The 17,284-nt window shown below is 45.9% G+C and overlaps 1 protein-coding gene across 1 annotated transcript in view; it reads right to left on the bottom strand.

Annotated features, from left to right (window-relative positions):
• Window positions 1-11,305: 11,305 nt before the first annotated feature.
• SDAD1 (SDA1 domain containing 1) overlaps window positions 11,306-17,284 on the bottom strand; it is a 31,998-nt gene continuing 26,019 nt past the window's right edge. Inside the window, exons 22-23 of the mRNA XM_056855781.1 lie at window positions 16,729-16,938; window positions 11,306-11,356 (exon numbers count right to left, since the gene is read on the bottom strand). Of these exons, the coding sequence (XP_056711759.1) occupies window positions 11,306-11,356; window positions 16,729-16,938 (261 nt within the window). The remainder of the gene's footprint in view (window positions 11,357-16,728; window positions 16,939-17,284) is intronic.

The raw sequence follows: 17,284 nt of genomic DNA, 5'->3' as shown, positions 1-17,284 counted from the left end.
TTTTCTGGTAGGGTATGAGCTTTCGTGAGCCACAGCTCACTTCTTCAGATACCAGTAGTAGAAAAGGGCAAGAGTCCAGTAGCACCTGAAAGACGAACAAGAATATTTTCTGGTAGGGTAGGAGCTTTCGTGAGCCACGGCTCACTTCTTCAGATACCAGTAGTAGAAAAGGGCAAGAGTCCAGTAGCACCTTAAAGACGAACAAGAATATTTTCTGGTAGGGTAGGAGCTTTCGTGAGCCACAAGGGCCAGAGTCCAGTAGCACTTTAAAGTCGAACAAGAATATTTTCTGGTAGGGTATGAGCTTTCGTGAGCCACAGCTCACTTCTTCAGATACCAGTAGTAGAAAAGGGCAAGAGTCCAGTAGCACCTTAAAGTCGAACAAGAATATTTTCTGGTAGGGTAGGAGCTTTCGTGAGCCACAGCTCACTTCTTCAGATACCAATAGTAGAAAAGGGCAAGAGTCCAGTAGCACCTTAAAGACGAACAAGAATATTTTCGTAGGTTATGAGCTTTCGTGAGCCCCGGCTCACTTCTTCAGATACCAGTAGTAGAAAAGGGCCAGAGTCCAGTCGCACCTTAAAGACTAACAATATTTTCTGGTGGTATGAGCTTTCGTGAGCCCCAGCTCACTTCTTCAGATACCAGCAGTAGAAAAGGGCAAGAGTCCAGTCGCACCTGAAAGACGAACAAGAATATTTTCTGGTAGGGTAGGAGCTTTCGTGAGCCACGGCTCACTTCTTCAGATACCAGTAGTAGAAAAGGGCCAGAGTCCAGTCGCATCTGAAAGACGAACAAGAATATTTTCTGGTAGGGTATGAGCTTTCGTGAGCCACAGCTCACTTCTTCAGATACCAGTAGTAGAAAAGGGCAAGAGTCCAGTAGCACCTTAAAGACGAACAAGAATATTTTCTGGTAGGGTAGGAGCTTTCGTGAGCCACAAGGGCCAGAGTCCAGTAGCACTTTAAAGTCGAACAAGAATATTTTCTGGTAGGGTATGAGCTTTCGTGAGCCACAGCTCACTTCTTCAGATACCAGTAGTAGAAAAGGGCAAGAGTCCAGTAGCACCTTAAAGTCGAACAAGAATATTTTCTGGTAGGGTAGGAGCTTTCGTGAGCCACAGCTCACTTCTTCAGATACCAATAGTAGAAAAGGGCAAGAGTCCAGTAGCACCTTAAAGACGAACAAGTATATTTTCGTAGGTTATGAGCTTTCGTGAGCCCCGGCTCACTTCTTCAGATACCAGTAGTAGAAAAGGGCCAGAGTCCAGTCGCACCTTAAAGACTAACAAGAATATTTTCTGGTAGGGTATGAGCTTTCGTGAGCCACAGCTCACTTCTTCAGATACCAGTAGTAGAAAAGGGCAAGAGTCCAGTAGCACCTGAAAGACGAACAAGAATATTTTCTGGTAGGGTAGGAGCTTTCGTGAGCCCCGGCTCACTTCTTCAGATACCAGTAGTAGAAAAGGGCAAGAGTCCAGTAGCACCTTAAAGTCGAACAAGAATATTTTCTGGTAGGGTAGGAGCTTTCGTGAGCCACAGCTCACTTCTTCAGATACCAATAGTAGAAAAGGGCAAGAGTCCAGTAGCACCTTAAAGACGAACAAGAATATTTTCGTAGGTTATGAGCTTTCGTGAGCCCCGGCTCACTTCTTCAGATACCAGTAGTAGAAAAGGGCCAGAGTCCAGTCGCACCTTAAAGACTAACAATATTTTCTGGTGGTATGAGCTTTCGTGAGCCCCGGCTCACTTCTTCAGATACCAGTAGTAGAAAAGGGCAAGAGTCCAGTCACACCTGAAAGACGAACAAGAATATTTTCTGGTAGGGTAGGAGCTTTCGTGAGCCACGGCTCACTTCTTCAGATACCAGTAGTAGAAAAGGGCCAGAGTCCAGTCGCATCTGAAAGACGAACAAGAATATTTTCTGGTAGGGTATGAGCTTTCGTGAGCCACAGCTCACTTCTTCAGATACCAGTAGTAGAAAAGGGCAAGAGTCCAGTAGCACCTTAAAGACGAACAAGAATATTTTCTGGTAGGGTAGGAGCTTTCGTGAGCCACAAGGGCCAGAGTCCAGTAGCACTTTAAAGTCGAACAAGAATATTTTCTGGTAGGGTATGAGCTTTCGTGAGCCACAGCTCACTTCTTCAGATACCAGTAGTAGAAAAGGGCAAGAGTCCAGTAGCACCTTAAAGTCGAACAAGAATATTTTCTGGTAGGGTAGGAGCTTTCGTGAGCCACAGCTCACTTCTTCAGATACCAATAGTAGAAAAGGGCAAGAGTCCAGTAGCACCTTAAAGACGAACAAGAATATTTTCGTAGGTTATGAGCTTTCGTGAGCCCCGGCTCACTTCTTCAGATACCAGTAGTAGAAAAGGGCCAGAGTCCAGTCGCACCTTAAAGACTAACAATATTTTCTGGTGGTATGAGCTTTCGTGAGCCCCGGCTCACTTCTTCAGATACCAGCAGTAGAAAAGGGCAAGAGTCCAGTCGCACCTGAAAGACGAACAAGAATATTTTCTGGTAGGGTAGGAGCTTTCGTGAGCCACGGCTCACTTCTTCAGATACCAGTAGTAGAAAAGGGCCAGAGTCCAGTCGCATCTGAAAGACGAACAAGAATATTTTCTGGTAGGGTATGAGCTTTCGTGAGCCACAGCTCACTTCTTCAGATACCAGTAGTAGAAAAGGGCAAGAGTCCAGTAGCACCTTAAAGACGAACAAGAATATTTTCTGGTAGGGTAGGAGCTTTCGTGAGCCACAAGGGCCAGAGTCCAGTAGCACTTTAAAGTCGAACAAGAATATTTTCTGGTAGGGTATGAGCTTTCGTGAGCCACAGCTCACTTCTTCAGATACCAGTAGTAGAAAAGGGCAAGAGTCCAGTAGCACCTTAAAGTCGAACAAGAATATTTTCTGGTAGGGTAGGAGCTTTCGTGAGCCACAGCTCACTTCTTCAGATACCAATAGTAGAAAAGGGCAAGAGTCCAGTAGCACCTTAAAGACGAACAAGTATATTTTCGTAGGTTATGAGCTTTCGTGAGCCCCGGCTCACTTCTTCAGATACCAGTAGTAGAAAAGGGCCAGAGTCCAGTCGCACCTTAAAGACTAACAAGAATATTTTCTGGTAGGGTATGAGCTTTCGTGAGCCACAGCTCACTTCTTCAGATACCAGTAGTAGAAAAGGGCAAGAGTCCAGTAGCACCTGAAAGACTAACAAGAATATTTTCTGGTAGGGTATGAGCTTTCGTGAGCCCCGGCTCACTTCTTCAGATACCAGTAGTAGAAAAGGGCAAGAGTCCAGTAGCACCTTAAAGTCGAACAAGAATATTTTCTGGTAGGGTAGGAGCTTTCGTGAGCCACAGCTCACTTCTTCAGATACCAATAGTAGAAAAGGGCAAGAGTCCAGTAGCACCTTAAAGACGAACAAGAATATTTTCGTAGGTTATGAGCTTTCGTGAGCCCCGGCTCACTTCTTCAGATACCAGTAGTAGAAAAGGGCCAGAGTCCAGTCGCACCTTAAAGACTAACAATATTTTCTGGTGGTATGAGCTTTCGTGAGCCCCGGCTCACTTCTTCAGATACCAGCAGTAGAAAAGGGCAAGAGTCCAGTCGCACCTGAAAGACGAACAAGAATATTTTCTGGTAGGGTAGGAGCTTTCGTGAGCCACGGCTCACTTCTTCAGATACCAGTAGTAGAAAAGGGCCAGAGTCCAGTCGCATCTGAAAGACGAACAAGAATATTTTCTGGTAGGGTATGAGCTTTCGTGAGCCACAGCTCACTTCTTCAGATACCAGTAGTAGAAAAGGGCAAGAGTCCAGTAGCACCTTAAAGTCGAACAAGAATATTTTCTGGTAGGGTAGGAGCTTTCGTGAGCCACAGCTCACTTCTTCAGATACCAATAGTAGAAAAGGGCAAGAGTCCAGTAGCACCTTAAAGACGAACAAGTATATTTTCGTAGGTTATGAGCTTTCGTGAGCCCCGGCTCACTTCTTCAGATACCAGTAGTAGAAAAGGGCCAGAGTCCAGTCGCACCTTAAAGACTAACAAGAATATTTTCTGGTAGGGTATGAGCTTTCGTGAGCCACAGCTCACTTCTTCAGATACCAGTAGTAGAAAAGGGCAAGAGTCCAGTAGCACCTGAAAGACTAACAAGAATATTTTCTGGTAGGGTATGAGCTTTCGTGAGCCCCGGCTCACTTCTTCAGATACCAGTAGTAGAAAAGGGCAAGAGTCCAGTAGCACCTTAAAGTCGAACAAGAATATTTTCTGGTAGGGTAGGAGCTTTCGTGAGCCACAGCTCACTTCTTCAGATACCAATAGTAGAAAAGGGCAAGAGTCCAGTAGCACCTTAAAGACGAACAAGAATATTTTCGTAGGTTATGAGCTTTCGTGAGCCCCGGCTCACTTCTTCAGATACCAGTAGTAGAAAAGGGCCAGAGTCCAGTCGCACCTTAAAGACTAACAATATTTTCTGGTGGTATGAGCTTTCGTGAGCCCCGGCTCACTTCTTCAGATACCAGCAGTAGAAAAGGGCAAGAGTCCAGTCGCACCTGAAAGACGAACAAGAATATTTTCTGGTAGGGTAGGAGCTTTCGTGAGCCACGGCTCACTTCTTCAGATACCAGTAGTAGAAAAGGGCCAGAGTCCAGTCGCATCTGAAAGACGAACAAGAATATTTTCTGGTAGGGTATGAGCTTTCGTGAGCCACAGCTCACTTCTTCAGATACCAGTAGTAGAAAAGGGCAAGAGTCCAGTAGCACCTTAAAGACGAACAAGAATATTTTCTGGTAGGGTAGGAGCTTTCGTGAGCCACAAGGGCCAGAGTCCAGTAGCACTTTAAAGTCGAACAAGAATATTTTCTGGTAGGGTATGAGCTTTCGTGAGCCACAGCTCACTTCTTCAGATACCAGTAGTAGAAAAGGGCAAGAGTCCAGTAGCACCTTAAAGTCGAACAAGAATATTTTCTGGTAGGGTAGGAGCTTTCGTGAGCCACAGCTCACTTCTTCAGATACCAATAGTAGAAAAGGGCAAGAGTCCAGTAGCACCTTAAAGACGAACAAGTATATTTTCGTAGGTTATGAGCTTTCGTGAGCCCCGGCTCACTTCTTCAGATACCAGTAGTAGAAAAGGGCCAGAGTCCAGTCGCACCTTAAAGACTAACAAGAATATTTTCTGGTAGGGTATGAGCTTTCGTGAGCCACAGCTCACTTCTTCAGATACCAGTAGTAGAAAAGGGCAAGAGTCCAGTAGCACCTGAAAGACTAACAAGAATATTTTCTGGTAGGGTATGAGCTTTCGTGAGCCACAGCTCACTTCTTCAGATACCAGTAGTAGAAAAGGGCAAGAGTCCAGTAGCACCTTAAAGACGAACAAGAATATTTTCTGGTAGGGTAGGAGCTTTCGTGAGCCACAGCTCACTTCTTCAGATACCAATAGTAGAAAAGGGCAAGAGTCCAGTAGCACCTTAAAGACGAACAAGAATATTTTCGTAGGTTATGAGCTTTCATGAGCCCCGGCTCACTTCTTCAGATACCAGTAGTAGAAAAGGGCAAGAGTCCAGTCGCACCTTAAAGACTAACAATATTTTCTGGTAGGGTATGAGCTTTCGTGAGCCCCGGCTCACTTCTTCAGATACCAGCAGTAGAAAAGGGCAAGAGTCCAGTCGCACCTTAAAGACTAACAATATTTTCTGGTAGGGTAGGAGCTTTCGTGAGCCCCGGCTCACTTCTTCAGATACCAGTAGTAGAAAAGGGCAAGAGTCCAGTAGCACCTGAAAGACTAACAAGAATATTTTCTGGTAGGGTATGAGCTTTCGTGAGCCACAGCTCACTTCTTCAGATACCAGTAGTAGAAAAGGGCAAGAGTCCAGTAGCACCTGAAAGACTAACAAGAATATTTTCTGGTAGGGTATGAGCTTTCGTGAGCCACAGCTCACTTCTTCAGATACCAGTAGTAGAAAAGGGCAAGAGTCCAGTAGCACCTTAAAGACGAACAAGAATATTTTCTGGTAGGGTAGGAGCTTTCGTGAGCCACAAGGGCCAGAGTCCAGTAGCACCTTAAAGTCGAACAAGAATATTTTCTGGTAGGGTAGGAGCTTTCGTGAGCCACAGCTCACTTCTTCAGATACCAATAGTAGAAAAGGGCAAGAGTCCAGTAGCACCTTAAAGACGAACAAGAATATTTTCGTAGGTTATGAGCTTTCGTGAGCCCCGGCTCACTTCTTCAGATACCAGTAGTAGAAAAGGGCAAGAGTCCAGTAGCACCTTAAAGACGAACAAAAATATTTTCTGGTAGGGTATGAGCTTTCGTGAGCCACAGCGTGAGCTCACGAAAGCTCATACCCTACCAGAAAATATTTTTGTTCGTCTTTCAGGTGCTACTGGACTCTTGCCCTTTTCTACTACTGCAGACAGACCAACACAGCTACCCACTGTGCTCTTTAAAGGCCTGCAAAGCAGGCAGCGTTCCGACCACTTCTTCCCCTCCCGGGACGGTAGCGCTTCACCTGGTGGCTTGCTGCCTGCCACACAGCTCACTAAGGCCTCTAGCCGTCCAACTAGTGTAGTCTGTATCCCATTCGCCTCCTTAGGAGATCAGGGCGGCGTTCACAGATTCCCCCCCTTTCCCTATATTAGCCCCACACCGACCCTGTGAGGTAGGTGAGGCGGCCCAGGTGATTGGTTCGGAATCTGAGGCTTCAGGGAACGGGGGATTTGAACCCAGCTGTACTCAAACCTAGCCCACGACGACACTAAACTCTTCCTACCACAAAATAAATAAAGTGCAAAGGGGAAATCCCGTTGAGTAACTGAATGACTTAGCCAATATTCAGGAATATTAAACACAGGAATATAAAAGTGAATTAAACACTAACCAGGCATCATTCTCCTGTTTGCAGGAATTAACTGTAAGGTTTATGGCTCTCAAATAACTGCTCCGTCTAGGATGATAGTTGAGCCGCTGCATTCCTCACCAAACTTGCTGTTCAAACTACTATTATGGTTGGAGGAGCAAGGCAGGTGTTTTTCATATGGCAAATTGACAACCCCAAGCAAAAACAAGGAAATTTCTTTCACCCTTCAATTACAAATCAGGACTGGGGAGACCTGGGTATAAGTCCTGCTTGGTCATGAAGCTCGTCGCATTATCTGTCAGTCACATACAGAGTCTCCCAAGCCTAACCTACCTCACAGGATTGTTGTGAGAATGAACTTGGAGTGGGGAGAACGGTGTAACCTCCCCCCAAGCTCCTTAAAGTTAGGATATATGCTTGTAGGCAAAAGGAGATTCTGAATTGCTAATGAGTTGTGAGAACAGAACATAGAGGAGGTATTCTGGATCAGCTTTAGATCCAATGGCAGGGTTGTTGATCTACATGCCCTCAAAAAAGGTGTTCTCCCTTTTCTCCTCTAACCACAAGTGAAAGGTAAATTTGTATTGCAAGGTTATCACAGTTTTATCCTATAACCTTTCCAGTCTCTATGTAAAGCCTTTAAGGCAAATCATTCATCTCTTTGGGGTTGGTTGTCATCAATATGTGGATAGAATCAGAGTTGGAAGGGACCACCAGGATCATCTAGTCCAACCCCCTGCACAATGCAGGAAATTCCAAACTACCTCTCCCCCCCCCCACACCCCCAGTGACCCTACTCCATGCCCAGAAGATGGCCAAGGTGTCCTCCCCCCTCATCATCTGCCTAAGGTCACAAAATCAGCATTGCTGACAGATGGCCATCTAGCCTCTGCTTAAAAACCTCCAGGGAAGGAGAACTCACCACTCTGTTAGAAAGTTCTTCCTAATCTAGACTGAAACTATTTTGATTTAATTTTAACCCGCTGGTTCTGGTCCGACAACAGAAAATACCTCAGCACCATCCTCTATATGACAGCCCTTCAAGTACTTGAAGATGGTTATCACATACCCAGCTCCTTCAACCTTTCCTTGTAGGTCTTGGTCTCCAGAACCTGCTCCATCTTTGTTGCCCTCCTCTGAACACATTCCAGCTTCCAAGGGATGATACCCAACTCTATAAATCCTTATCCATGTTTCCTGATGATGCAGTAGGGGTCCTAAATCACTCCCTGGCTGCTGTGATAAGTTGGCTAAGATAGAAAAGGCCACAAGGTAATGCTCATACACACCCCTATACAGAAAAGAACCACTCAAGCCACGGCAAATGAATGTCAGCAAGCTCTTTTCAACAGCTTTGGTCGGTGAGCCGGTTGCAGCTTTCCTGGGTGAAAAAAACCTGGGTAACAAGATCAGACTACTACAGTGTATGCTTGATGGTACAGATGCTACAGCTGGTACAGAACTCTGGTACAAGAACTCAAGTGGGTTGTAGGGACCGTACCATTCCTGTCTCATTCCATCTATATTGGCTCCCAGTTGACTTCCAGGCCCAATTCAGGGTGTTGGTAAAGATAAAAAAGGTAAAGGTCCCCTATGCAAGCACCGGGTCATTCCTGACCCATGGGGTGACGTCACATCCCGACGTTTACTAGGCAGACTTTGTTTACGGGGTGGTTTGCCAGTGCCTCCCCCAGTCATCTTCCCTTTACCCCCAGCAAGCTGGGTGCTGGTAGCTGACCTTTAAAGCACTACAGAGCTTTGAGAAAACGTTATCTTAAGGACTGCCTACCCCCATATGAACCTACCTGTTACAGTCCTCTTTGGTGCCTTTGCTTCAGGTACATCTGAGGTGAGATGGGTGGCAACCTGAGGAAGGGCCGTGGCACCAAAATTGTGGAATTTCCAAATCTGTCCCCCTCTATAGTTATCGTCTGTCAGCAGGTTTCGTTTGGTTTCTCTGTGACCTCCTTCCTAGTTTTCAAGGGATGAGGCCAGATCATCAAGTATCGCTACATCAGAAACTGTCAAAAATAAATAAATAGCTAAGCACGGAGAAATGAGCTATAAAGCTCTACGTTCAAATATCAGGCAGGCTATTATTCTCTCTCTCCTCTACTATTCTAATGGCTTTGGTACCAGAGTTCATTCACACCTACTTCCCTATAATGTAAAGAAGAGCTGGTTTTTATACCCCGCTTTTCTCTACCTTTAAGGAGTCTCAAAGCGGCTTACAATCGTCTTCTCTTCCCCTCCCCACAACAAACACCTTGTGAGGTAGGTGGGGCAGAGAGGGTGACTAGCCCAAGGTCACCCAGCTGACTTCATGTGGAGGAGTGGGGAATGAAACCTGGTTCTCCAGATTAGAGTCCACCGCTCTTAACCACTACACCATGCTGGCTCTCTAAGAAACTGCAGCAGAGCGGTAGCTAATGCTGAACACTTAACATGAGTATAAATCCCAACAAATGCCAAAGCACTTGCTCCCTGTACACAGGAGAGCCAGCATGGTGTAGTGGTTAAGAGCGGTGGTTTGGAGCAGTGGACTCTAATCTGGAGACCCAGGTTTGATTTCCCCACTCTTCCGCATGAGCGGCAGAGGCTAATCTGGTGAACAGAGTTGGTTTCCCCACTCCACATGAAGCCAGCTGGGTGACCTTGGGCTAGTCACAGCTCTCTTAGAGCTCTTTCAGTGTCTGTTGTGGGGAGGGGAAGGGAAGGTGATTGTAAGCCAGTTTGATTCTCCCTTAAGTGGCAGAGAAAGTCGGCATATAAAAACCAACTCTTCTTCTTAAGAGAAACCCACAGTTCAAATCCTTCCTCAGCTACCAAGCCACAAAGCAACAGCCTGTGTATCCTACCATGCTGCTCAGCAAAGTCTGAAGCTTTCCTCCAGCGGCTTTTCCACAGGAAAATAAGCCATTTAAATTGGAAGAATTCAAATTTTGTGGAGTAGTAGGATACAGGCCAGGCCTTCCCCCAATAATGGAGGTAATGCAACTGAGCCTACTGTACAAGACTGTTGTAAGAATGAATTATGACCTCATGTGGAATACTGTGTTCAGTTTTTGGCATCAGTTTAGGAAGGATGTCAATAAGCTGGAAGGAGTCCAGCATAGGGCAATGAAGCTGATTAAGGATCTGGAGACCATGTCGTATGAGGAGAAGTTGAAGGAACTGGAAATCTCCACGTTGGAGAAGAGATGCTCGTGAGGTGATATGGTTGCCACCTTCCGAAGGGACATCATGCGGAGGATGGGCGGATACGTGTCCAGTAGGGTAGGAAGATAGGACCCGAATTGATTTTAAAACTACAGCAAAGGAGGTTTCATCTAAGTTTGAGGAAGAATTTCCTCACGGTGAGGTGCGTTTGACATTAGAACACTCTCCCTCATGAGATGGAAGATTCTTTGTTTTTGGAGGTTTTTAAGAATCGATTGAATGCCTAGTTGTTGGGGATATTATAGTTGTAGTTCCTGCATTGGCCAGGAGTTGGACTAGATGACCCTGGTTATCCCTTCCAACTCTTGAGATTGAATAAATCAAATTAAATATTTTTGCACACCTGAGTTATTGGGTGACCAGGGTCATACATCAGATGCAGAGTTTGTGTTCTCCTGCACCTGGTTATTTCAGTTATTTATTTTTATTTATATCCCGCTTTCCCCCCCGATTGGGGACTCAAAGCAGCCTTTCACATGGTTCCCTCCACCTCCACTTAATCCTCACAACAACCTGGCGAGGGGAGGTTAGGCTGAGAGACTGTGACAGGCCCAAGGTCTCCGGCAGGCTTCCACAGCGGAGTGGGAAATTCATACCCCGGGTCCTAGTCAGATGCTCTAACCACTACACCATACCAGTTACAGCTCACCTTGACTGACCCAAAAACAAGTTAAAACGTTATCCAATGAAGCTCAGGCACATGAATCACTGTCGTTTCCAATATGTACAAAATCATTAAAAGTATAAGATAGAATATAGTATTTAAAATTTTATAACAATACCAGAGTACTGCTTTTCTTCTCACATTCAGCTAGAACATTTACAAATATAAACAGTCATCCCATAGTAATTTACTTAGGCGGCTATTCCGCTGCAGTCCATAGGGTTTACTCAGGAGGAATTTTTGCCGCTGACGTCACAGCTCTTCCATCAAGGTAATTGGAGTCCTACTCTGTTAACAAGCTGGAGACACATTTAAATAAATTGCATTTAATGAAAAGGCAAGTCCATTCCTCGAGGTATATTCCCAGCTTGTAAAATCTTCTTTAAATAGTCATTTGGAGATTTTTACACATAGGTGGTGAGCAGGGGGGAGAGTCACTGTGTTCAATTAGCCAGGTGTAGTTTTCATTCTTCTGTCTTTGGGAGCGTAGATAGTTCAAGAATAAGAGGAGGCATCAGAGATCCAAATCAGTAATTGACATAAAAAATGGTCTTCCTCTCCACCTGCATCTGCAGTTACTTTACCAGCCTTTTCCGCTTCTTCAGGAGGGCATCCCGCAAAGCCAACTGCAAAACCAGAAAAAGATGCATCACAATGCAGAATGGGGACACTTAAGGGTGGTTTCTGAAGCTGTCTCCATTGTACAATATTGAAAATTTCCTGCATACACTCTGCACCGAGAACAAAGAGATCCCCAGTCTTATGGCCACAATTTGGCAGGTTGGGCATTTTATAATTTCCTTCTAAGACTCAGGTTTCTAGTGATTTTCTTCTCAAATTGGCAACGACTAGGTTGTACAGTGCCCTGACCTGGATAACCCAGGCTTGCCTGATCTTGCCAGATCTCAGAAGCTAAGCAGGGTCAGCCCTGGTTAATACTTGGATGGGAGACCACCAAGGAATACCAGGGTTGCTACGCAGAGACAGACAATGGCAAACCACCGCTGTTCATCTCTTGCCTGGAAAACTCTTCGGGGTCACCATAAGTTGGCTGCGACTCTGACGGCACTTAGCATCACAACAGGTTGTACAGTGAAGAAGAGTTGGTTTTTATATGCCGACTTTCTCTACCACTTAAGGAAGAATCAAACCAGCTTACAATCACCTTCCCCTCCCCACAACAGGCACCCTGTGAGGTAGATGGGGCTGAGACAGCATGACTGGCCCAAGGTCACCCAGCTGGCTTCGTGTGTACGAGTGGGGAAACAAATCCAGTTCCCCAGATTAACCTCCGCAGCTCATATGGAGGAGTGGGGAATCAAACCCGGTTCTCCAGACTAGAGTCCACCGGTCCAAACTACCGCTCTTAACCACTACACCACCATGCTGGCAGTGGTTGAAGTGGTGATCACATGACCACATGAAGCTGCCTTATACTGAATCAGACCCTTGGTCCATCAAAGTCAATATTGCCTGCTCAGACCGGCAGCGGCTCTCCAGGGTCTCAGGCGGAGGCCTTTCACATCACCTACTTGCCTTGTCCTGGAGATGCCGGGGATTGAACCTGGGACCTTCTGCATGCCAAGCCCCTCAATGTGGCATCTATGGACACCATGATGCTCACTAGTGGGTTTCCCACTTCCTTTTCCCCATTCCCTTCTTCTCCAAAGCATCTTTCACACAGAGCAAACAGCTAGTCCTGGGTTTCTTTCACCTCATGGGAGCACTCCAGAAGACCTTTGCGTTTGCAGGGAACATCAATTTGCAAGCATGCAGAAACAGTTGCCATGGAAGGATGCTTGGTTTGCCATCGCCCCAGCCCACAGTGGCAGTCATTGTGTGATGGCAACCACTTCTGGGCAAAAGCCCCACCTGGCACCAAGAAACATGTCATAGTTGGAAGGGGCCACCAGGGTCATCTAGTCTAACCCCCTGCACAATGCAGGAAATTCACAACTACCTCCCCCCTCCACCCCCAATGACCCCTACTCCATGCCCAGAAGATGGCCAAGATGCCCTCCCTCTCATGAACTGCCTAAGGTCACAGAATCAGCATTGATGACAGAAGGCCATCTAGCCTCTGCTTAAAAACCTCCAGGGAAGGAGAGCTTACCACCTCCCAAGGAAGCCTGTTCCACTGAGGAACCACTCAAACTGTTAGAAAATTCTTCCAAATGTCTAGACTGAATCTCTTTTGATTTAATTTCAACCCGTTGGTTTTGGTCTGACCTTCTGGGGCAACAGAAAACAACTCGGCACCATCCTCTACATGACACCCCTTCAAGTACTTGAAGATGGTTATCATATCCCCTCTCAGTCTTCTCCTCTTCAGGCTAAACATACTTCGGTGTTGGTGGCACCGAGGTGCCCACAGGCACCAGGTTGGGGCCCCTGCCTTAACCACTAGAAATCCTAGCCACTGAGCTTTTCACCTCTCGTTTCCTACACTTTTTCTTGCTTCTTCACAACTATGAGGACTAGAAATTCAACTGAGAAATTAAAAAAGGGGGGGATCTAAAAGGAATCAGAGGTTCATAGTGGTGGAAGTCTACCCAATTGCACCCTGTACTGGAATTCCAAAGAACTTAAAAAAAATCTGGAGTGCTCATACATACAGCTCATTGTGAAACAGTTGTTTGTAGTCTGGGAGGCTCCAGGAAACACAACAACATAATTAAACCCGAGTCAAACAATTTAAAATAAAAAGCCGAGTGGAATTTGGGGGTGGGTGAGGCAGATAAAACAGCTGAAATTGTACCTACCCTTCGGGACAACGTACAACCCTGAGTCAAGTCAATTACCTCTTCCCTGGAAGACATTTAGGTGACTTGCAAAGAGGGTGTGAGCTAGGAAATGAAACATTAATTTTCCTCCGGCTGCTTTTCCTCTATCATTTTGTATCTTGTTCGAGCATAAACAGCTTCTTTGCTGAGGGCCCATCCCGTGGAGCGGAGTGCCATTTGTGGAAGTCAGAGATGGGTCAATGCACAGTCACCCCCAGCAAGATACAATCTCCCCGCCCTGCTACTTCCTGAACAGAACAAAAGGAGCTCATGAAAAACAACTCAGCTTCCTGGGATATATTTTCCCTTTTCTTTTAAATTTCTTTGACGTTCCATGCATAATATTTATTCGTTCATCGCACGGAAAGTGTAATTCTGCGGCGGAATGCATTTTAACAGCCGTTGCAACTGCTCTCCTTCCTAATTGGTGGCGGGAAAGTGCCATCAAGTCACACCTGACTTATGGCAACCCCATCAGGTTTTCAAGGCAAAACACGTTTGGAAGTGGTTTGCCATTGCCTGCTTCCCCGTGGGCTGAGTTCGAAGAACTGTGACTGGCCCAAGGTCACCCAGCAGGCTTCATGTGGAGGAGTGGGGATTGGGAATCGAACCCGGAAGTCCAGATTAGAGTCCGCCACTCTTAACCATTACACCACACTGGCTCTCTATCCTTCCTTATAAACAAACAAAAGGAAGTTCTGTTGCACCTAAAAAGACCAGCAGGTTAAAGCCCTGCATGGCTGGAGGCCTGTGTTTCTGAAGGACCATTTTCTCCCATATGTTCCAGTCTGGGAATTAAGATCACAAGGAGAGGCCCTCCTGACTGTCCCTTTAATCAAAGATTGGTAGGTACATGAGAGAGGGCCTTTTCAGTGGCAGCCCCATAATTGTGAAGCAACCTCCTCAGGGAGGTGCGCCTGGCCCCCTTGCTTTCGATCTATAGGAGGAAGCTGACAACAGTTTTATTTAGGACTGCATTTGGTTACGTTTAATGACAGCGATTTCAAATTTTGGTTTTATGTTTTTTAATGCATTTTATCCTATGTGGTTTTTATCTAAGTTTGGAAGCTGCTTTGCTCTCCGCAGGGAAGGAAAGCGGCTAATAAATGTTTTCAGCAAATAAATATTAAATAAAGATTGTAGCCAAACAAATCATGGCCGAATTTGAATTGATCGATAGATCTAACTGTATAAACCCTGATAGAGACAACGCACTTCTCATTTATAACCAAATTGTCAGATTAGCATAACATAAGAGATGGCCCTGCCACTAACTACCATGGTTGCGAAAGGTCACATAAACTGATCTATCTCTGTGCTCCCCCTTACACATTCGCTTTTTTTACATTTACATGCCACCCTTTGCCCAAAAAAGAGGAAGTGGGACTTTCCCCCATCTCATGTAAACAGGAAGCGCCCACCTCCCTTCCAAGAAGCTATATTGCATTGTAGGCACCATATGCTAAAAGTGCTCCATCTTCAAATTTGGTTTGGGCTACCAGGAGGTAGCCTCTAACTCTTTGGGACAGCATTCAGTGACTGTAAACAACTTCCACACAAAATTACCATCTATGCTGTTAAGCAAATCTGGAATCCAAAGCACAGCACAAAGGCCAACTATAAATAGGTACGTCTTGTGAGCACAAAACAAACCGCATAAATATCTACCAACCATCTATGTGTATTGAAAAAGCCACATTAGTCACGTCATAATTAACCTGGAAATACAATATACTATCAAACACAAAATAATTGACTCTTAAGGAGTCATGCTCCAATATATAAAGCCCCCGACTTACTATCAGACTCTGGCGGGGGGGGGGGGGCTTGATAATGTTGGAACATGACTCCTTAAGAGTCCATTATTTTGTGTTTGTGTTTGATTGTATATTGTATTTCCGGGTTAATTACAACGTGACTAACGTGGTAAATAGATACGTATTGTGAACACAAAATAAACTGCATAAATATCTACCAACCATCTACATGTATTGAAAAAACCATGTCAGTCACGTCGTAATTAACATGGAATACAAAATACAATCAAATGCAAACACAAAATAATTGACTCTTAAGGAGTCATGCTCCAATGTATCCAGCTCCCCCACTTACTAGACTCTGGGGGGCTTGATACATTGGAGAATAACTCCTTAAGAGTCAATTATTTTGTGTTTGCATTTGATTGTATTTTGTATTCCATGTTAATTATGACGAGACTAACAGGGTTTTTTCAATACACATAGATGGTTGGTAGATATTTATGCAGTTTATTTTGTGTTCACAATACGTATCTATTTGTACAGCTGCTGTTCTGTGCTTTGGATTGCAAATTACTTCTGGCATGCTCTTCCAATTCTGGATCCGACAGGCATACACCTTCCATGGACTTTGCGGGGCAGGACATTCCGGCTTCCCTAGCCGCTGAGTCCCCTAAAAGTTTGTTCGGGGGGGGGGGGTCAGCAGACCCTCAGGAATAGCATGGGGGGGAATTGGGCAACGGGAGGGGCAGAAAGAAAAAGCTGGCGGGAATTCCCACCGTCTATTCGCGAACTGAACTGTTGTTTGGGAGGTGGAGCGGAGTGGTTGCCGCACCATCCCAGGAAACATCCCATTTTCTCTGATTGTTAGGAAAGGGATGGTGGGTTTCCATGGCAGAGAGCACCAAACCTTGTCGCTTTCCCATTCTGGAAATTGACATACAAAACAGCAGCAGAGCTAAGTGGGGCTAAAAAATAATCCAAGGGGCATGCTTGCTCATACTTATGGTTGCCAACCTCCAGGTGCCACCTGGTGGCCTCCCGCTATTACAGTTGATCTCCAGACAACCAAGAACAGTTCCCCTGGAGAAAATGGCTGCTTTGGAGGACAGACTCTATGGAATTATACTCTGCTGAAGTCCCCACTTCCCCAAACCTCAGTCTCCCCAGGCTCCAACCCCAAAATCACCAGGTATTTCCCAACTCAGAGGTGGCAACACTACTAATATTGGTGTGGAGGGGAAAAGAAAGGGGGGGGGAACACAAAATTAAGGCTATAATTTTTTGAACACTTTTCGGAAAGTAAGAGCCACTGAACACTTGCAAGTAGGCATGTATAGGATCAGGCTGCAGCTGTAGGCGTGAGAGAGAAGAAACAGGGACGTAGACAGGAGAGAAACTAAACTGAGAGCGATACTGAGGGTGGGGGGAAAGGTCTGAACCTTTGGCAGCAGTTACCACCATAGCAAAAGGATCTTCACAGTGGGGCTGAATAAAAGCTGGGGCAGCCATTTTGTGCCCCCAGCGGCAGCCGTTCTCTGGCAGTGCCCCTCCGTGCTGTGTCAGAATGCCAAAGGTGCCCACAGGCTCAAAAAGGATGGAGACGGCGGCACTAGACGCTTCACTTAATTCTGTCCTAGCGCGCCACTGGAAAATGTTATCTCTCATCTCATTGCACAGGAACACAAGAAGAAGCCAGAAGCATTCAACTTCTCAGCTTCTCATTTAATTCATAACCCGCAAGGTAAGGGCTCTCGGCCCTGGTTGCTCATACGCTTCTGCTGAGGGGTGACGATCGCACTGATGCGACTATAATTGTCAGGTAGGCCGCTCACACGTTTGGATCGGCTGCCCTGAGGAAATAATGAATCCATTCTCATCTCCTCGCGCCCAACGAGGCCCCTGGTATCATTTCTTGGGACCACGACTCTATGGTTAGCAAGCAGAAATTCTGAGAGCGGGACCTCCCCAGGCCCCAACACTCCCCCTGCTTTAAGTCCTGAGGTAATTTTGT

This window comes from Euleptes europaea, chromosome 9 (genome assembly GCF_029931775.1).
Source record: "Euleptes europaea isolate rEulEur1 chromosome 9, rEulEur1.hap1, whole genome shotgun sequence".
In the NCBI taxonomy this organism is placed as follows: Eukaryota; Metazoa; Chordata; class Lepidosauria; order Squamata; family Sphaerodactylidae; genus Euleptes; species Euleptes europaea.
The sequence above is the reverse complement of the archived record's forward strand: the minus strand, read 5'-3'. Positions and strand labels throughout refer to the sequence as shown.